The sequence below is a fragment of the Taudactylus pleione genome, unplaced genomic scaffold, assembly GCF_031769625.1.
Source record: "Taudactylus pleione unplaced genomic scaffold, aTauple2 ptg000003l, whole genome shotgun sequence".
NCBI lineage: Eukaryota > Metazoa > Chordata > Amphibia > Anura > Myobatrachidae > Taudactylus > Taudactylus pleione.
The window spans coordinates 2,944,868-2,962,536 of NW_028284406.1; the positions used below are offsets into that span (position 1 = coordinate 2,944,868).

The 17,669-nt window shown below is 45.7% G+C and overlaps 1 protein-coding gene across 1 annotated transcript in view; it reads right to left on the reverse strand.

Moving 5' to 3' along the window:
- COL27A1 (collagen type XXVII alpha 1 chain) overlaps nucleotides 1-17,669 on the reverse strand; it is a 291,443-nt gene that overhangs the window by 81,917 nt on the left and 191,857 nt on the right. The window contains exons 29-33 of the mRNA XM_088465795.1: nucleotides 15,004-15,057; nucleotides 6,368-6,412; nucleotides 6,235-6,279; nucleotides 6,101-6,154; nucleotides 3,987-4,040 (exon numbers count right to left, since the gene is read on the reverse strand). Of these exons, the coding sequence (XP_088321921.1) occupies nucleotides 3,987-4,040; nucleotides 6,101-6,154; nucleotides 6,235-6,279; nucleotides 6,368-6,412; nucleotides 15,004-15,057 (252 nt within the window). The remainder of the gene's footprint in view (nucleotides 1-3,986; nucleotides 4,041-6,100; nucleotides 6,155-6,234; nucleotides 6,280-6,367; nucleotides 6,413-15,003; nucleotides 15,058-17,669) is intronic.

A 17,669-nucleotide genomic window follows, 5' to 3' on the forward strand; every position in this document is an offset into this window, starting at 1 on the left:
ATTGATGACAAGTTAAGCGAATATGGAAAACACTCACACTAAGGGCCTGTTTGTGTCCTTTGCCGGTCTCCCGGCTACAATCCCAATGCCGCTACAAAGCCCCTCCCCGGTGTACATCTGTGCGTCCGAATGTGCAAGGGCTGAGGCCCCCACTGTCAGCGTCTATAGATGCTGTAATACCGCCTTGTGCGTCTATAGATGCCCATCGGTCACAGCATCGATACTTGCTCCAGCCCCATGGCAGCTGCAGATTATTCATCTGAATATGGCCTCCTAGGTAAGCGATTAAGCGTTCGTATACGCTAAAAAAAAACCAAAAACGATCAACTTCATGAACAGCGGAATTGCGTACAACGCAGAATCAGGCAATAAATGATCCAGAGTACACTAAATCGGTTACACATTGCTAAAACTGAAAAAAAAATATTATATTCGCCAATATGCAGTTCTGCATAAATCTCAAGATGCGCCGTTCTGCCTGTGAAACATATACATCTGGTTCCCTACAAGTGATGATCAGTGAATACCTGCCCTATAATCTGTGCAAAAGATATGACTCCAAACAGGTGGATTTTCCATCACGTTCAGGTCTACATAGGACACATCTGCACTGCCTGAACTTGCCTAGGTGAGAAAGTACCGCCACACCCCGGTCTGCCACTACAGTGGCAGACCGGGGTGCCACTGGCCGACCGGAAATGCGCCTGACTCTACATAGCCCGTACCCGAGTGCACAGCGCAAATTCAGGGCCTGTTTCAGAGACGTACGTTGATCCGAGGACGAATGCACATCTCCGATGGTTAGGGATCAGCGCCTGCGCAGGACCCGATTCTCGCTCGCAAATCCCCCAAGCTGCAGCATGATTGACATGTTGGGGCATCTCTGAGGGGGAGGGGGGGGGGGGGAGAGTAGCGGGGGAGTGTCTAGTCGCCGTTGCTGGAAACTGAGGCGCGTTGTCACCGGTTTCCCGGAGGGACAAGGCTAGGGTCTGCGTTGGCGGACGCAGATTCATGACCTCTTGCGTGACTAGGTACCGGCCAGGCTGCGGGAAACTTCAGCTCCCGCAGCCTGACCAAAGGAGCAACCAGTGGTCGCCATGGTGATCCCAGCAGTGCTGGGGTCGCAAATGCAGCATTTGTATCGGAGATGGACGGATTTGGACAGCCGCTTGTGTGCCGATCTGCAAATCCGTCCATCTCTGAATCAGTCCCTCAGTGTCATGTGTTCGTCAACCACAAGACAGCAGCCACCAGCCCCTCATTTGCCCCAGTATAAGGAGGCTCTAGACAGGGAGAGCTTTCTGCTGATTTTAGCAGCATTTTTGAGAGTGTGGTAAAAGCCGTACACTACATTTATGCCTTACACAGAGAAGGCGACTTAAACAGCTTCACGACTCAGTGATGTCACCGTTCCTGCTAAATTCATATACTGAATTATCTAGAATTTGGCATCAGTTGCCGAACTTGCTGCCTCCGCTGTGTGTAAGTAATTGGCATAATTTAATGTTACACGTTTCAGATTTCCGTGACAAATGCACTTTGATTAAAAAGATTGTTTTGAGCCAGAAAGAGGCGATTTTCATTATTTAATAAAAGCTGTTCACGATACAATATGCGTCTTTCCCCAGTAACGTTCCAGTCATACAGTGTTGTCTGTATTGAGAGATGGTAAGGTGCCTGTAGATTAGACATTAGCTATTACTGACGTGTAGCACTCTCAAAACTGTATTATGCGTACACACTAGACGATATGCTCCCAGAGCGATATCGTGTAGTGTGTCCCCGGCAGGGTGTGCTCAATGTCGTTCATGACATTGAGCACACCCGCTGAACGATATCATTAACGATATCGTTCAGCGCCGGGCTCTCTTCCCCCATTCCCCAACATGCAGCAACCTGACGACATCGTCAGGTTGGCCTGCATGTTAACCCGATGAACGATGATGACGAACGACCCGCGGGAACGCGCGTCGTCGTTATCGTTCATCGTGTTAAAAATGGACGATAAAGTGGACGACTGAACGATAACGATATCGTTCAATCGTCCACTTTAAATCGCCCAGTGTGTAGGCACCATATGACACAAACACAGATGTCAGTAAGCCCTGACTTACTACAGAGGGGTGAGGTATGATATGTGGAGATTCATAATGCCAACATGGTCATACTGATTAAATGTCAACATGTTAGTATGTCGACCTACCGTTCCTGGTGGCCCAGCAGTGACTTACCTGCTCCCGATAGCTGCAGCATTTTCTTTGCCCCGACGGTCATGTGACCGGTGGGGTCATCTGACAGAGCGGCATTCAGGTGAGTCCATAAGCCCTATCCCTACTGCCTAACCCTACCCACCCCCCGTAGCCTTATACTCCTTTCACACAGAGCCAAAAACCTGGGAATTTGCCGGTGCACATAGAGTCGATCCGGCTCCTGCTTATGTCTGAAAGGACCAGACCCGAGTTGACAGTCCCAGGTCCGCGACATTGCAATTAACCAGGGTTATTCCCGCAACTTGCGAACCAGATCAGTGGCATGGCTTATGTCTGAATGGTGTGACCTGGATTTTTAGATCCGGGTCGCGCAGAGAACGAGCCGATTGGCTGTTACAGAGGAATTGGTATGAAATACCGTCGGCCGCATGGCGGGCGGTTCGATTCCCGTCAGCGGCAGCCCGACGGAAGCAGAGTGCGACGCAGCGGAAGCCCGACAGCGCTGGAAATCCCGATCGTGGATAGGTAAGTATCCACTAACCTAACCTAACCCCCCTTAGGGGTGACTAACCCTAACTTCCCCCCCAAGTGCCTAACCCTAACCACCCCCTTCCCCGCTGCCTAAACCTAAGTCCCCCGGGGGGGGGTGCCTAACCCTAAGTCCCCCCCAGGGGTGCCTAACCCTAACCCTCCCTCCCCCTAGCCTAACCCTCCCGGGGGGGTGCCTAACCCTAAGTCCCCCCCGGGAGCCCTAACCCTCCCCCCCCCCCCGCGGCTGTCCGCTCGCGGCGCCCGGCATCACTACGATCGTGATGCCGGGCGCCGGTCTCCCGGCGTCGGGGAAATGCGGGCGTCTACATCTAGACGCCCGGCATTTCACCCTTGCCGGGATAAGACAGTTGGGAAGCCGGCTGCCAGTATTTAGGCAGTCGGCTTCCCGATTGCCTCCCGTTACGGATTACCTCATCAGAGACAGACGGCGGCCTTTAAATTCATACAAACTGAATGCCAGGGCAGACAGGGCTTACAATATGTGTGTAAGGGGTTGACCCAGAAAAAACCCGGGTCTCCGGTGTAGTGTGAAAAGAAAGGGGTTCTCCAAGCTGGGACCAAGGTTACACCAGTGTTGAAAAACCTGGTTCAGCGCCGTGTTTGCCAGGGCGTATGTCTGAAAGGGGTATAACCCTCCCCCTAGTGCCTAACCCTAATATCGACATTCCGAGAATGCCGGGTTTTCAGATGTCGACATTTTGACATGTTACCTGTGGACATTTTAACAATGTTGACGTCATATTCTTTTTACCATGATCACTAGACCCAGATCTGACCTCTCCGTTCCGCGGGACTCTCGCTCTTATGCAGCTATAGAAGGATTTTGCAAACAATTGTGCTCCGTCCAAAACTCAGAGCCAAAATGTAGTTCTTAACCCCAAATTACATTTTGGGCTGGGTAGGCAAAATCGAATGAGTTTTTAATGATTTTAACATTTGTTTTGCAAAATCAGATGTTTTTGATAAGCTGTACAACACGGAAACAACGCTCTCTTTATAGCTAAAGATTTATCTGGCATACAGAACAGCCGCACCGTGCCCTATGCTTGTTGATGTGACCCACAATGCACTGGGGAGAAGACGGCAAACCCATACATGTTGTCCATGCTACAGCCCATTTGGCCCCTTCACGCAATCTTGGAACTACGAAACATCTATGATCTATTTTGACATTTGGTTTCAAAAGATGGCTTTTGAGGTTTGAGGCATTAGTTTACTTTATACCTTATGTCCAATTTCACCCAAAGCCCCAACGGGTCCTTGTGGTCCTGCTGGCCCCTGAAAGAGAGAGACAAATACTTTTGGTAATGCCGGACATGTCAATAACAGATGAGGTAAGAAGACAGTCAGATCGTAACCTTTTCTTGACATTGAGCCTTCCATGTAACGTCCTAGAAAGCCGATGTGCTGTTCTAGCATGGAACATGTGTTTGACATAGTCCAGAGAAAGCTCGGAAATAACCATACACATAGCGGCCGCCATTGAAATGCATCAGCATGGATGGCCAAGACTGCTCCTAAACTCAAGTCTTCCAGGCATGAACCAAGATGGCGACCACTATCAATGACCTTCCTGAAATTACTTCTTCACAAAGATGGTGCTTCCAGGTATCAAGCCACCAACAATGTGACTGGTCAGATAGTGACAGAAGCATTGGTGACCCGGACTATGTCTATATAAAGGGGTCCATCTGCTTACCAGATACCACACAAGAAGGTATTTTCCAACCTGTGACTGTCGGGAGCAGTGGAGAAACACTGAGGCATTCTATGCTAACAAACTCATTAGCTATCAACCATGCGTTCACCAAACCAGACTGAAACTCGATGCGTAGTAAATTCTGAGCACACTATCTACTTGCCTATCTAGTACAGCATTACAGTGGTCACAAAGGACTTCTTCCAAACAGTCTGCGGCTTGGATAATGACAGCCAGATTATCACTACAGAGATATAACACTTTTGGAAAGAAATCCAGTTAAGTGAAAACAGACTGTTAAGGATCTGGTCTCCTTCAATTATACCATAACAGATTAAATCGGGGAATCTCCTGATATTGTTTGAATATAAATTCAATACCACATTCTGTAATCTTATAAAATTATATGTACTGATTTGGATAATTCTAGACCTGCAACCAGTGCTATTGAAATGTCCTTGATCCAGGTATCTGCGAAGGATTTACGTTTATGTATGCTGCGTAATATGCTCTGCGTTCATCAGCAAGAAAGTTTTATATTGATAGTCGTTCCTTCTAATTTTTTTTTTACATTTAGCTGTATATTTGTTGTGTGTGCATCAAAGCATTACTTTCTGTGTCTTCTAGGTACTTATCTTTGTAAAGGGTTCTAGAATGCTAGGTTCCAAAATATTATCCTTTCATAGGCTGATCTAGAACAGTGCTAATCGGGTATATGCACGAGGAGGGCATCATATATGTTTTTAATATATTGTTAAGGGTAGGGATGTGCATGCTCGGATTAGTTCGGATTTTCCCGCCAAATTCTGATTTTTTTTTTTTCCCGCCAAAAATTGGGTCTCAGAAAGAGGCAAAACGTCATCTTTCATGGACTTTTGTCCAGGAACGATGATGTTTTGTGTCTGAGACCTGATTTTTGGTTGCTATGGGCAACAACTCACTTCTAAAAACCTGCACTTTAGTAAATATACCCCTAAGTGTTGGAGGAGTAGAGATGTTCACGAATAAAGCCTTGACAGTTTTGACATTGGAAAGCCCTGCTGTAAAAATACATTTTAAAATGGTTTACTCAAGTGACTCTAGAATGGACATTTATGAAAACTGGCGAAGAGGAAAAATTTGGCGTTACCGACAGCAACCAATCGGTCTCTAAGCATAATTCCACAGTATGGTTTAGACCAGTGATTCTCAAATCCAGTCCTCAGGACACACCAACAGTGCATGTTTTCCATATCTCCTTGCTGGAGCACAGGTTTATTCATTAGTGACTGACACATTTGAAAACATCCACAGGTGGTTCTTACTTCACTTGTGATCCTCTGGGGAGGCCTAGAAAACATTCACTGTTAGTGTGCCCCAAGGACTGGAATGAGTAGCAATGGTTTAGACAATTGTTAATGTCTGCGTGGTTGCTATGGGTAACGCCAGCTTTTCCTTGTGCTCTAGTCAGTAACTCTATAACACCAGGTTCTCCTATTGCGTGGTCTGGAATGCTATTATTGGGTGAGGGGTCACAGAATGCAATTCCTTCGTACGGCTTCCGATCTGCAAGTAGTTTCATTAAGTGTCAGAAACGGTGAGAAATAGAAGACCCCACACAGAGTCAGAATTTAGAAAACTTAGTACTTGTGACACTTACCGGGTTCCCTGGAATTCCTTTCTCCCCAGGTGGGCCAGAGGGTCCTGGAATTCCCTGTAAAAATTGTATACTTATGGGTTCATGGCGAACAAATTGCCAAAACAAAGAGCCAGCGTTTGTGTGTTGTTACTTACTGTAAATCCGCGCGGCCCGACAAGTCCTCTTTCTCCCATCTTGCCCTGCACATAACATATTGCCGTCACACTCGGCCTACATTTTTCAGGAGAACACAAGCTGACATGGATGCAATCTAATGAATGTACTTGCCTGTTGTCCAACCAGTCCTTCTTTGCCCTGTATTCCATGAGGTCCCTGTAAATAGGACATTTAAACTGCTTACTATACTCTCTGGAAGATCTACATTGGTAGAAATTTAGTTGAAAGTCAAAACAATATACAACTGACAACGCCTGGGGACTGCCAGGCTAATATCTCACAGCAGTCTGCAAAGAACCCCAGTCTATAATAGTAAGGTAAGACTGTGGGATGGATTTCACAGAAATATGGCAGTGTGTGGAGAGCAACTTTGGAATGATACTTTAGAACTCTTCTAAGACATTACCACACTCCTGATGACATCATGCCTTGCCCAAAGTTGTCACACACACACACACACACACACACACAATCACATCTAAAAAAGATTAAGAGAAAAGCTATGGCGGGTGGTAAATGGATTAGGGAGAAAAGAAGGCAAGCTAAATGTTGTGCCTTGTTAGAAGACTTAATATCATAGAAAATTAAACTAGGTAGAGTCTTACATTACGTTTAATTAATACAGCCTTTATATTTTTAGCAAAAATATGTATTTATTAAAGATTGCTAATGGACAACTACAAGCCAATAAATCAATTCACTAAAAGAAGGGCAGCCTCTTCAACAGATAACTCAATGTACTGCCAGATTGCAGGGTAGATTAGAGGCTGACATTTAGACAGAGGGATAATTTGTGTAATGTATTTTGGTAATAATGGTAGGATGTATTATAAGGGATTTGGTTTGCTCTTCAGGCCAAAATGCACAAATGTTATAAAGGATTCGGCAAAACCCCTTTCCAACACAAACCCTATCCATGCCGCAACCTGATGACAGCAGAGGACACAGCTGTATAACCACTACAGCGGCTTTCTTTCAGAGCCTTCATGTCGTTTCAGGGGTCTTTTGGGATCCAAAGTGGTGATTGCTCAGTTGGTACTTCAGTCTCTATGCAACAGGCGTCTTGCAGTTATGGGGGTGGTCTCTGCAACAGGCGCTGCTGGTATTATGGGGGTTCAGTTGCTGTGCAGGAATATTTCCATCCACAAGGGGGGTACCAGCCATTTTCTGGGAGGGGGATATAGCAGCCATCTCCAGGGTGGGGGAATAGTGTCCATCTCCAGGGAGGGGGAGGGGGGGGGGTAGCGGCCATCTCCAGGGTGGGGGAGAGGGATAGAGGCCATCTCCAAGGTGCTGGTGGGGCAATCTCTATGGTGGGGGGACAGGGATAAAGGTCATCTCCAGGGCAGGGGGAGGGGGGTTAGCGGCCATCTCCAAGGTGGGGGAGAGGGATAGAAGCCATCTCCAGGGTGGTTTTTTTTTTGAGAGGGATAGCTGCCATCTTCAGGGTGGGGGAGAAAGATAGAGGCCATCTCCAGGGAGGGGGAGAAGGGATGAAGGGATAGTGGCCATCTCCAGGGTGGGGGAGAAGGGATAGGGGCCATCTCCAGGGTGGGGGAGAAGGGATAAGGGCCATCTCCAGGGTGGGGGAGAAGGGATAGGGGCCATCTCCAGGGTGGGGGAATAGAGGCCATCTCCAGAGTTGGAGTGGGGGAATGTTGAAGCGTTCAGTGTAGGGGGGAATTGCAGCCATCTCCAGGGTGGAGAAAGGGGGTGTTTAAGCATTTAGTGTAGGGGGGAAATAGCAGCCAACTCCAGGGTGGTGGTGTGTGTGGGGGGGGGGGTGACTGCCATTTGCTAAGAAGAATAATACGGTCATTATTAGGTATGGTTTACTATGTTTTGATGTGTACACCAAGGTGGCCAATCCTAAAATAGTTTACTCCTTACATCCTTAAACGGGCCATACACGGTGCGATGGCACCGCGCCATGCAACGGGGGATGCGACGTCGGACATACTGAGCAATCCCCACACATGGTGCAATCGGGTGGCCGTCTGCCCAATATGCCGGCTCCCCCCCCCACCCACATAGCGTTGCATGGCATCCCACATCGCACCCCCTGATCGACTGATCCTGCAGTAAGATCAGGGGGTGCGATGTACGACCCCACGGATGCGCGCTCGGTCCGACATCAGGCCCATACACGGTGCGATACAGCAGCCAAATCGTATCAATCCGTCGGATCGGCTGCTTTATCGCACTGTGTATGGCCCGCATTAGTTAGGAGTATGGCTCGTCTGAGTGAGTTTACTTAGAAATGGAGGTAAAAATACATTTAAAGCACTTATAGTTAAACATACAGGGCCTTTAGCTCTAATAGACTCCATTACCAGAGATGAAGGAATGTCGTCTTGGTGACTAATTTGTGAGTGGTCAGTGTGTGTCCTGGGGTCAGGGGTGACTATGACAGTGGGTAAAGTGCCTGTCCCCAGCATTACTCAGCCTGCATGAAGGCACCGCACTATCATACAGACTGTCTGCGGGTGGCTTAGCAAGTCAATGACAAAGAACAACACCTCTGTGGGAACAGGAAGCCGGGAGCCGTCCACCCTCGCTCTATACACAGCCCCCTCCCAAACCAGGGCTTGGAAGATCGGCCCTGTCACGGAGAATGCAATCCTGCAACATCCCACCCGGGTTAGAATGTTAAAATTTACTACTGCACATGGGGGAAAGGTTTCATACTAGTATCCTTGTGTCTACACAGCTCATTATAAATCAGGCTGCAGGCCAGACAGCGCTGCCTTCATGTAGCAGGTGCCTTGTGCAGTGGGCATTCCTACGTGCACCATCCTGATTGGCTGCTGTCATTCATGGAGAACAACTGGGTCACAGGGCAGAGCAAATCCACAATTGCCCGATTCATTCACTGAGCCCGGGAGACGGGCAACAAATGTTTCATTGTCAGACACATTTAATGTTTCTCCGAATTAAGAGAAAATCCTAAATATTTAGGGAAAGTTGAAAGGAACGGTGATACGATTGGCAGAGGAATAAAACAACTGTCTTAACAGGGAGCCTCAGTTTCAAATCATCAAACGGGTCCGGCTCGAAAAGGCAGTGCGTCAGCCGGGAGACCCTGCGTTTTTTCCAGGTGGCAGGGCATGCTGGGAGTTGTGGTAAGTAGATAAATAAAACGGGGGTAGATCTGCATCAAAGAAAATGTCATTTCAAATAACAAAAGAAAAAAATGGACAAAGTAATGATCTTAAATTTCATTAAGGTATGAAAAGTATCACATCTCTATTTGTGTACGTTATGTATAGATACTTTATATTCGGAAACTTGCAGATTAGGTTTAGTGACCCTTTAAACCAGGGGTCAGGGAACTTTTTTACCTTTTACCCCAAAATATATTTAGATACGCCGAAGTTACCCCCTTGATTTGAAAGGAAGGAAATCATATAGTAGTGCCCCATAGTTATGCCCCTGTAGTAGTGCCCCCATAGTTATGCCCTGTACTAGTGCCCCTGTAGTAGTGCACCCATATAATGCCCCTGTAATAGTGCCCCCATATAATGTCCCTGTAGTAGTTCCCCCATATAATGTAACTGTAGTGCCGCTTGTACAAAAAAAAAACACTTAACTTACACTGCAGGGAAGGAGTTGGGCGCCCGCTGGTAATAACATCTCAGCGGGCGTCCGGTTTAGAGCCTCCCTGCGGCCGAATTCTATATTCATATGCATGCCCAGCTGTCCGTCCATTACCCCCAGGAATTTTATTTTTACCCCATGTGGGTAATTTACCCCTGTTCCCTGACCACTGCTTTAAACATATACCGGGAGCGTCTATTTATAAAGTACGGGTTACGTTCAGTCGTACCCAAAAAAATAACACATTTAAAGAAATCACTCGAATGTCAGAAAGCTTCATGGTCAGAGGGGTCTTGCTGGCCAAGACCCCCAATGATGGGAGTTACCCAGCCCCAAAGCCTCGCTAATGGTAAATTTGCCTGTTATTTAAAGTACTTCTATGACTAAGAGGATCTACCTATAAATGTCTTTATTTACCGTCACAAATAAGATCATGCAATTGTAAGCAGCAATATCTACACATTCCAGGGTTACAGGACAAATTATGTTAGAAAATAAATGATATTAGCACAGTGAAGCTTGATAAAGAGTCATGTGTTTATACTATCCCTAGGCCAGCGAAACTCTACCAGCAGAATGCAATTGTCTTTGTCTCTGTCCCATAACCTCATTATTTCCTCCAAAAGTCCACTTGTGGGCATCACCGATTTGTGATAATCCTCTCGTAAGCTGAAAGCCAATGGGTCTGCTGTCCCTAGGGGCAAGGATGCGTGACCATGTCAGAGGTCCAAAACATGGCCGCTCTAGCCACAAATCCCTGAGGATACGCGCCTTCTATGTTATATGAATTAGCGGTGCAGTGGAGAAGCCGGATAGATGGATCAGCGTGTGGGGGTAATGATCTCCACAGCAGTGGGGCTTCCGGACATTAGGACCCACCTGCATTTTATTTTGGGGTGGATGGGGGAAGAGGCCACCACACGGGAACTTTTGAATGATATTATTTTCATTGAGTACCAGCTCTGCAGTCATTTCTCTTGATGAAACAAGTCATCAATCCTCGCTGATTGCTGGATAGAGGCAGCATATAGTGTTTGCCCAATACACAGGAACTAATCCCAGCTGTAACAACAGTCCAAATATAAACCAACTGCTTTAGCAATCCCCATACGTTCAAACTTTTAAATAGATGTGATGCTTCAAAGTCTATGAATTAAAGGGACATTTTTTATTTTTCCTTTAATTTTAATGTTTTGTTTATTCCCATTAATTACAAAATATTAAAGTCCTGGGGGGGAAAACACCATTCAGCGATTATTTATGATGGGAATCATATGGAAGGTGTAGAAGGGGGAGATTGATGAGGTTCTGTTTCCAGTCACCAAGTCGTGTGTAGTCAATGTCCACCTGACCTCGCGCATCAGTAACCGCTCGCTTACACCACATGACTGGAGTGCGCAGGTTTGACAGCATCATTCAGCGCGATTTGGGTGCCCCCCACCATTGTTTACGAAGAAGTGTGAAGTAATATCCACCACATCAGGGAAGTAGTGTACACACACACACAATTATTGTGTGCTAGTATAAGTATGGGGGAGTTGCACCAACAGCTCTTATTTAGTGCGCTGTACATCTGGTCATTACTGTTTGGCCGCACCACATGGATAGTGTGTCCCCACTGCTATGATATTAATAAGCATTTACCAGAGGCCTAGGGGGAGATGTATCAAAACTTCTAAAGACTGGAGAAGTGGGCAAGTGGAGAATTTGCCCATAGCAACCAATCAGCTCCCACCTAGCATTTATCAAGTACGTTCTATAAAATGATAGGTAAAAGGTGATTGGTTGCTACGTGTAACTTCTGTACTCATCCACTCTTAAGAAGGCTGGATACATCTCCCCCCCCCCCAAATCTCTCCGCTGTGTGTTCACTGCGAATCCTACACTTTACAAGACATTGCTCTATATCTTGCACTGATGAGATCTAATTTCCCACAGTCAGAGTCTCCTGCACCCTTTGTTTTGGTTCTGTATTCGTATCTTATAACCGAACTTCCATAGCTCTACATAAAACTGTTATCACGCTACAAATACTATTAAATAACTTTATGTACTGTGTATATATACGTCACTTAGATAAATGGCTGTATGCATGCTATTAAGAGTCATATTCCCCATGCATGGGCCGTACCCCAAGTCCACGGATCACCAGAGCCCAGAAGAGTCCCACGCCACTCTGCCCATTGCTCTATCTGCTTTGGCAAGTTCACGGAGAGGAAAACAGACACCTGCTAAGCGGTTAGACTTCAGAGCAGAGGGGCGTGGGACCGGGTCCCTGGAGGATCTGGTGGTGCAAACAAGATAAGTGGGACTTTGTTTTTTTTTAGTTTAACTCATTGAACTCTACACATTTCTACATTTAACGTGTTCAATAAATGTATCTTTTAAAGCACTTTTTTTTTTCCTTAGCAGCATTTAAATACCTTCTGATCTAAAAAAAAGCCACAAATTACGAATCCCATATGAGAGTAGTATCAGAGCTCTATAAACTATACTGTACATGCTATATTCATTCACCTCCCAGAGTGATGCGCTTGTGGTGTGTAGATGCTTCAGTTGCTTAATAGTCAATAACCCATTATAAGCCATGAGATCACTGAGTCAGACCTATGCCGTATGGGGAAACGTAATGTGAAATATCAGATACTGCCCCCTGCACTCAGTTATGACCATTGATAAAATAGTCCCTCATCGCTATTGGTTCTCACTTTTTTCTGTCTCCTCCATCCTTGCTGCTGGCTGCCTTTATTAATTGCTAAGCTGCATACACACACAACGATTGAGTTAATGAACGATTTTAGTTAACGATTTTCTACCTTGAAAAAATGAACTAAAATCGTTTACTAAAGTTGTTCATTTACTATGTTCATTTAAATGTAATGAACGATTTTTATGAACTACAAACGATTTTTGCATATTAACTGAATGAAAATCGTTCAGTTGACAAGTCTGACTGAACTACAAACTACAAACGTGAACACGCATGAACGATAATCGTTCATCATTTGACTCAGAAAGTGAACGATTATTTCAAACGATTATCGTTAAACGATATCGTTTAACGATTATCGGTCAAAAAATCGTTGTGTGTGTATGCAGCTCTAGTGGAACTCTTTTCAAATGAGGAAGACGCATTCATACAATACAGATGTGTCCGCAGCGCGACTTCCCTGGCGTAAGTGAGCCGCAAAGTCCCGTGCTATCCTGCTAGTGTCGGGCGTCTTTTTCCACCGAATATGCGTCTACGTCACAATGCGATGCGACCAGGACGCACCAGCAAACTGTGGTGATTAATGTGATATGTGACACTTGTATATCTGTGTGCACCTGAGTCTGTATATGAAGCACAACGGAACTTGGAATGAAAAAAAGCTGCTGCCGCTACATTGGAAGGGGACACACGGTCAGATTTTCTGGAAGATATGAACGATAACGATTGTACAAATTGTTACATCGTTCATATCGTTGACATGTTTGACATGCGTCGACGAACAATGCGTGTGCCCGCATGTCAGATAACGATATCTGAAATCAACTGTGTTTGCAGTCAGATTTGGACGATTTCATTCATTTAAATACTGTCGGAAATCGTTCATCGTTCGTGAAATCGTTGGTAAAATTGTTCATCGTTTATCTAGCAAGTCTGACCGTGTGTATGCACCATAAGTTGCACACGGATATACAACCGTCACATATTATATTAAACAGCACAGTCTGCATTTCCATTCAGATTCAGACGCATTTTCGGCATCAACGCCTGGCGCTAGCAAAGTCTCACAGGACCTGGCACGCCAAGAGGGGCCTTTTAGAGCGACTGCAGGAAAGATGTATAAGGACACATCTGTATCCTATGATTTGAAGGAAAAAAGCAGACCGCATTGTAACTTATCAAATAGGTTATTATAAAAGATGCTTTCTGATTTGATACAGACAATGGCTACTTAACACCCAGGTTGGTTTAAAGTTGAGATAACAGTTCAACTTTCAGCGCCCGATGTACTATGAATTGAGCAATGGGTAAAATGTGCGAGGAGTCTCTTTTTGCTGTTCATTTAGATCTGACATTTCAGCTTGATTCATATGGACCTGTGAACAATTTGGCGCAGAGATGCGACTGTACAACAAAACATATAGGCGGAGAGCGGATCAACTAATCAAGACTCGTGCACAGGCTTGTAAGTAAAACCCCATTGTTTTGGTCTGTTTTGGCTTTTGCAATCATACTGAGCTGCAATTCTTACCCAATTTGTTCTACACATTAGTGCATACGGCAACTTAAGTGCCCCAACCAGTCTGCAAGCCAGGTTTTCAGGAATTCCTCACATAAGAAAATGTGGCTCGCAGTTTATAGGTCTTAAAGGAACGTTTTTTGTTTTTTTTTTATCAGAGAAAGTAATGAATATTTAGCTGTCTAAAAGCGCTGAGGATGTGTAATTTGATGACACTATACACATCTGGTACAGATAGGTCCTGGAAGGAGAAGAGGGCTGCAGGACAAAAGGATGAAATATAATAAAACAATCCAGGACTTCACTGTCACAGCAGTACGAACTCCCTATTTGAGCCTACCGCACTGCCAGAAACAGCACAGAGTCACCTTCCTAGCTGCCAGTGGAGTGTTTATCCCTGTGCAATGCTAGCTGCCGGCTTGGTCCCATAAATGGAAATTTTTTTATTTTTTTTTAGGCCACTGAAATAAACATTCAGTCTTATTTCTACTGGCAGGCGTCGGAAGCCCTGTGAACAGGTCATTGTTCAAGATGGAGAAAGGGTGCTGAGCGGCTAAATATTAGCGATGAGAGGCATTTCTCCCCGAGAACAGGGTGGCGTTATGTGTGTAACTAATATGTGGGTCTCTAACCCCTATTACAAACTACAACAACCAACATCCTCAAACAGTCCGCTCGCCTGCTGGAAGTCGTAGTTTAACGACAGCAGTAGTTCTACAAACTTTCTGCGTGATTTGGGATAAAGCAGGAAAAGTAATGCTGGCAAATGCCGGGGAATAAGGGCTAGCTATTAGTGCAGGTAGCGGAAGGGTTAAAAAGGGGAAGATTAGAAAGCTGCAAGTGAGAGATATTTAACTCCTGAGTCAGTCACCCATGTAGAAAATTAAGTAGAAAGGAGCTGGCACCTGCTAGGGCACTTACCTTGGTACCTGGTAGCCCAGGTCCTCCCGTTGGTCCATCAGGGCCTCTGGCACCCTGAAAAAGAGGAGAGTTTAGATGCAATATAAAAACTGAGCAGCAGGTGTCCCCCGTGCGCTGCTTAAAGCTGCTTTCACAGAGGGCCCAAGTCAAAAGCCCCCTTGTCCTGCTTTCCTCCCACTTGTAGCCCTGTTGCTTAACCCTCCTCCCTCCTCAGCCTGCTTGCTGAGGGGTGAAAAAAAAAAAAGCTTTCAGGAAAACAAACAGCTGTGTCCTTTTACTCTCATCCTAGGTCGGCCCCTGATCACAACTTTCCCACTAACCCAGACTTGAAGTCTCAGCTCTCTCCCTGATCAGCATCAGATCCATGAAGTTAAATGAATTACAAAGTTCTGCGATGTTACTGGCAGAGGGTTACAACCCCCTAGAAAGTGTGCAGAGCTGGAGCTGAGGTGCCCGCTCTACTCTCTCTACAGGTGATCAGGACGAGAGTCTGGCCGAAAGAAAAATCACCCACTGGAAGAAGCCGGGCAATTATGATCTCGCATGTCACCTATAGTCTCCTACTGTCAGTGTCATTGCAGCCCCCTGTATGCACTATTAGACAGAAGCAGAGACCTAGCCGCGTGCAAGGTGCTCATTAAACATACAAGACTGGTGCATTTTACACGCTTTGTCTTTCATTAGAATAATCCGGTACAGTACCGCGGCAAGTTATAACAACCCCTTTGTCAAATTAATTCATCAGAGAGTCTCCTAAAGAGTACCTTGTCCCTTCAGTAGGAACTATGCATTATAGAGACTGCATTCTAATGAACACTGAGTAGGTACACTTTAATTTCCCTGACAGTGGATACTTGCCAGACTTGCTTAATCTTCCCACTGAACGAGTAATTAGTCATTCATTGTGTAACCGGGAATCCGTAAGAAGAACAGACCACAGAGCTTTCCAAATTCATGACACAAGTGGAAAAAGGAAGGAGCTCCTCACCGCCTGACGGGGGATCGGGAATGATAGGTTGTGGGTTCTTCTATGTAATAGGTTGCTGCGCTGCAGACTATGAATACAGTAGGGAGAGATGGGAACTGTATAATGGCCCAATAAACCTGTATCATTTGTCTAATTTTATTGGTCAAGTCTGATTTCCCAGGACGCACATTGCTGTTACCTGGAAATGGGATATTTGTTTTACACTCCTGAGCAGCTGGATTAAATGGATTAGTGGATTCCAATAACTATACACTTTTATTGATCAACAGTCCCCTCTCCCCATTTAGTGCCGGAACCTTAACCACTAACTGACCTCAGTAGGGTGGTCACAAAAGCAGGAGAGAAAATTATAGAGCATCGGAGCATCGTGGCCTTCTGTTCTATGGATAAGAGGTATGAAACTAACATGGCACTTCATTACATTGGCATAAGCACCTGTTAATTAGATACCACATCACGGACGCTACTCGGTGGGTGCGTAGAAGGTTCCTGGACCAGCATCCTAGTAAGGTGACCACGGTAATGTCCAGGAGTACACGAAGTGCTACTTTGGGGAGGTTAATAAAAGAGAGGATGATGTCCACAAGTGTACAAAACCCATAAATTGTATTTATCATCAGGGTATGAATGAAGAAGGCCCGTATGACTAGATGGTCTATTCATCGAGATGACTAGACGACTGCAAAGGTTCTCAATGAGGTTCTACTGCGCTTGGGTGCGAAAAGTCAGGTCGGAGCACCTCCCAAAGGATCTTAAAATTAAATGATCAATTGACTAAGCAAACAGAGACCACATCAGTTATGGGTTTACATCACAATATGCAGCGCTTGTAGTACTGAATACGATGGTTTATATGAGCTGTGGCAGAGAGCAACTATGTACCTATGTAACTATGTCCATTCCTTTCAACATTTAGACAAGCAAATAAGGCCCGCTTCCATCCGCCCTATAGGCACAAAACATTGTAGTCTGCAAACAGGGACTGTACTGCCAAAATTGGGCTCGTTGGGTGGTATGCTCTGTCTGTACTGGCCTCATAGACGAAAACAAATTTGCCAGGTTGCAAAGTATGGCGCACATTCAAGTTTTCCCTATTACCTACTGGATCCATCACTTGGAACAACTTTTCTCAAAAGCTGCCATGTTGGCTTGCAAAGCCTGCTGCAATGGGACGGGGTGGGGTATGAAATCCCGACTGTCGAGGTGTTGCTGGTCAGAATACAGACAGCGGCATCCCGACAGCCAGAATCCTAACCTCTACCCTAACCTCCCCCCTCTAGTGCCTAAGCCTAACCTCCCCTTTCCCGCACCCTAAGGGCATTATTCAATTAGCGTCTAAAAGTTTCACTGATGACGTCATTTTCGCCAGCGGAAACTTATCCCTGTATTCAATTGTGGCGACTTTTCGCCGGTGCAAAAACGCAATGCAATGTACCCGGCAGAAAAGTTTCGCCTATGAATAGCTGTTGGAAATAAGTGCAGAATTGCGGTTTTGGGGTGCAAAGGTGGGGAACCACCCTGCACTCTTAGAACAGGTCCCCAAAGGTAAACTGCGTCAATAAACTAAAAAATAAAGAACACTCCAAAAATTTACTTTGAAAAAGGGGGCAAAAAAAGATCAAAGTTGGGGTACAAAATTAAAAGCTAGCAAAACAGACTTTGGGGGGTCTGCAAGTTT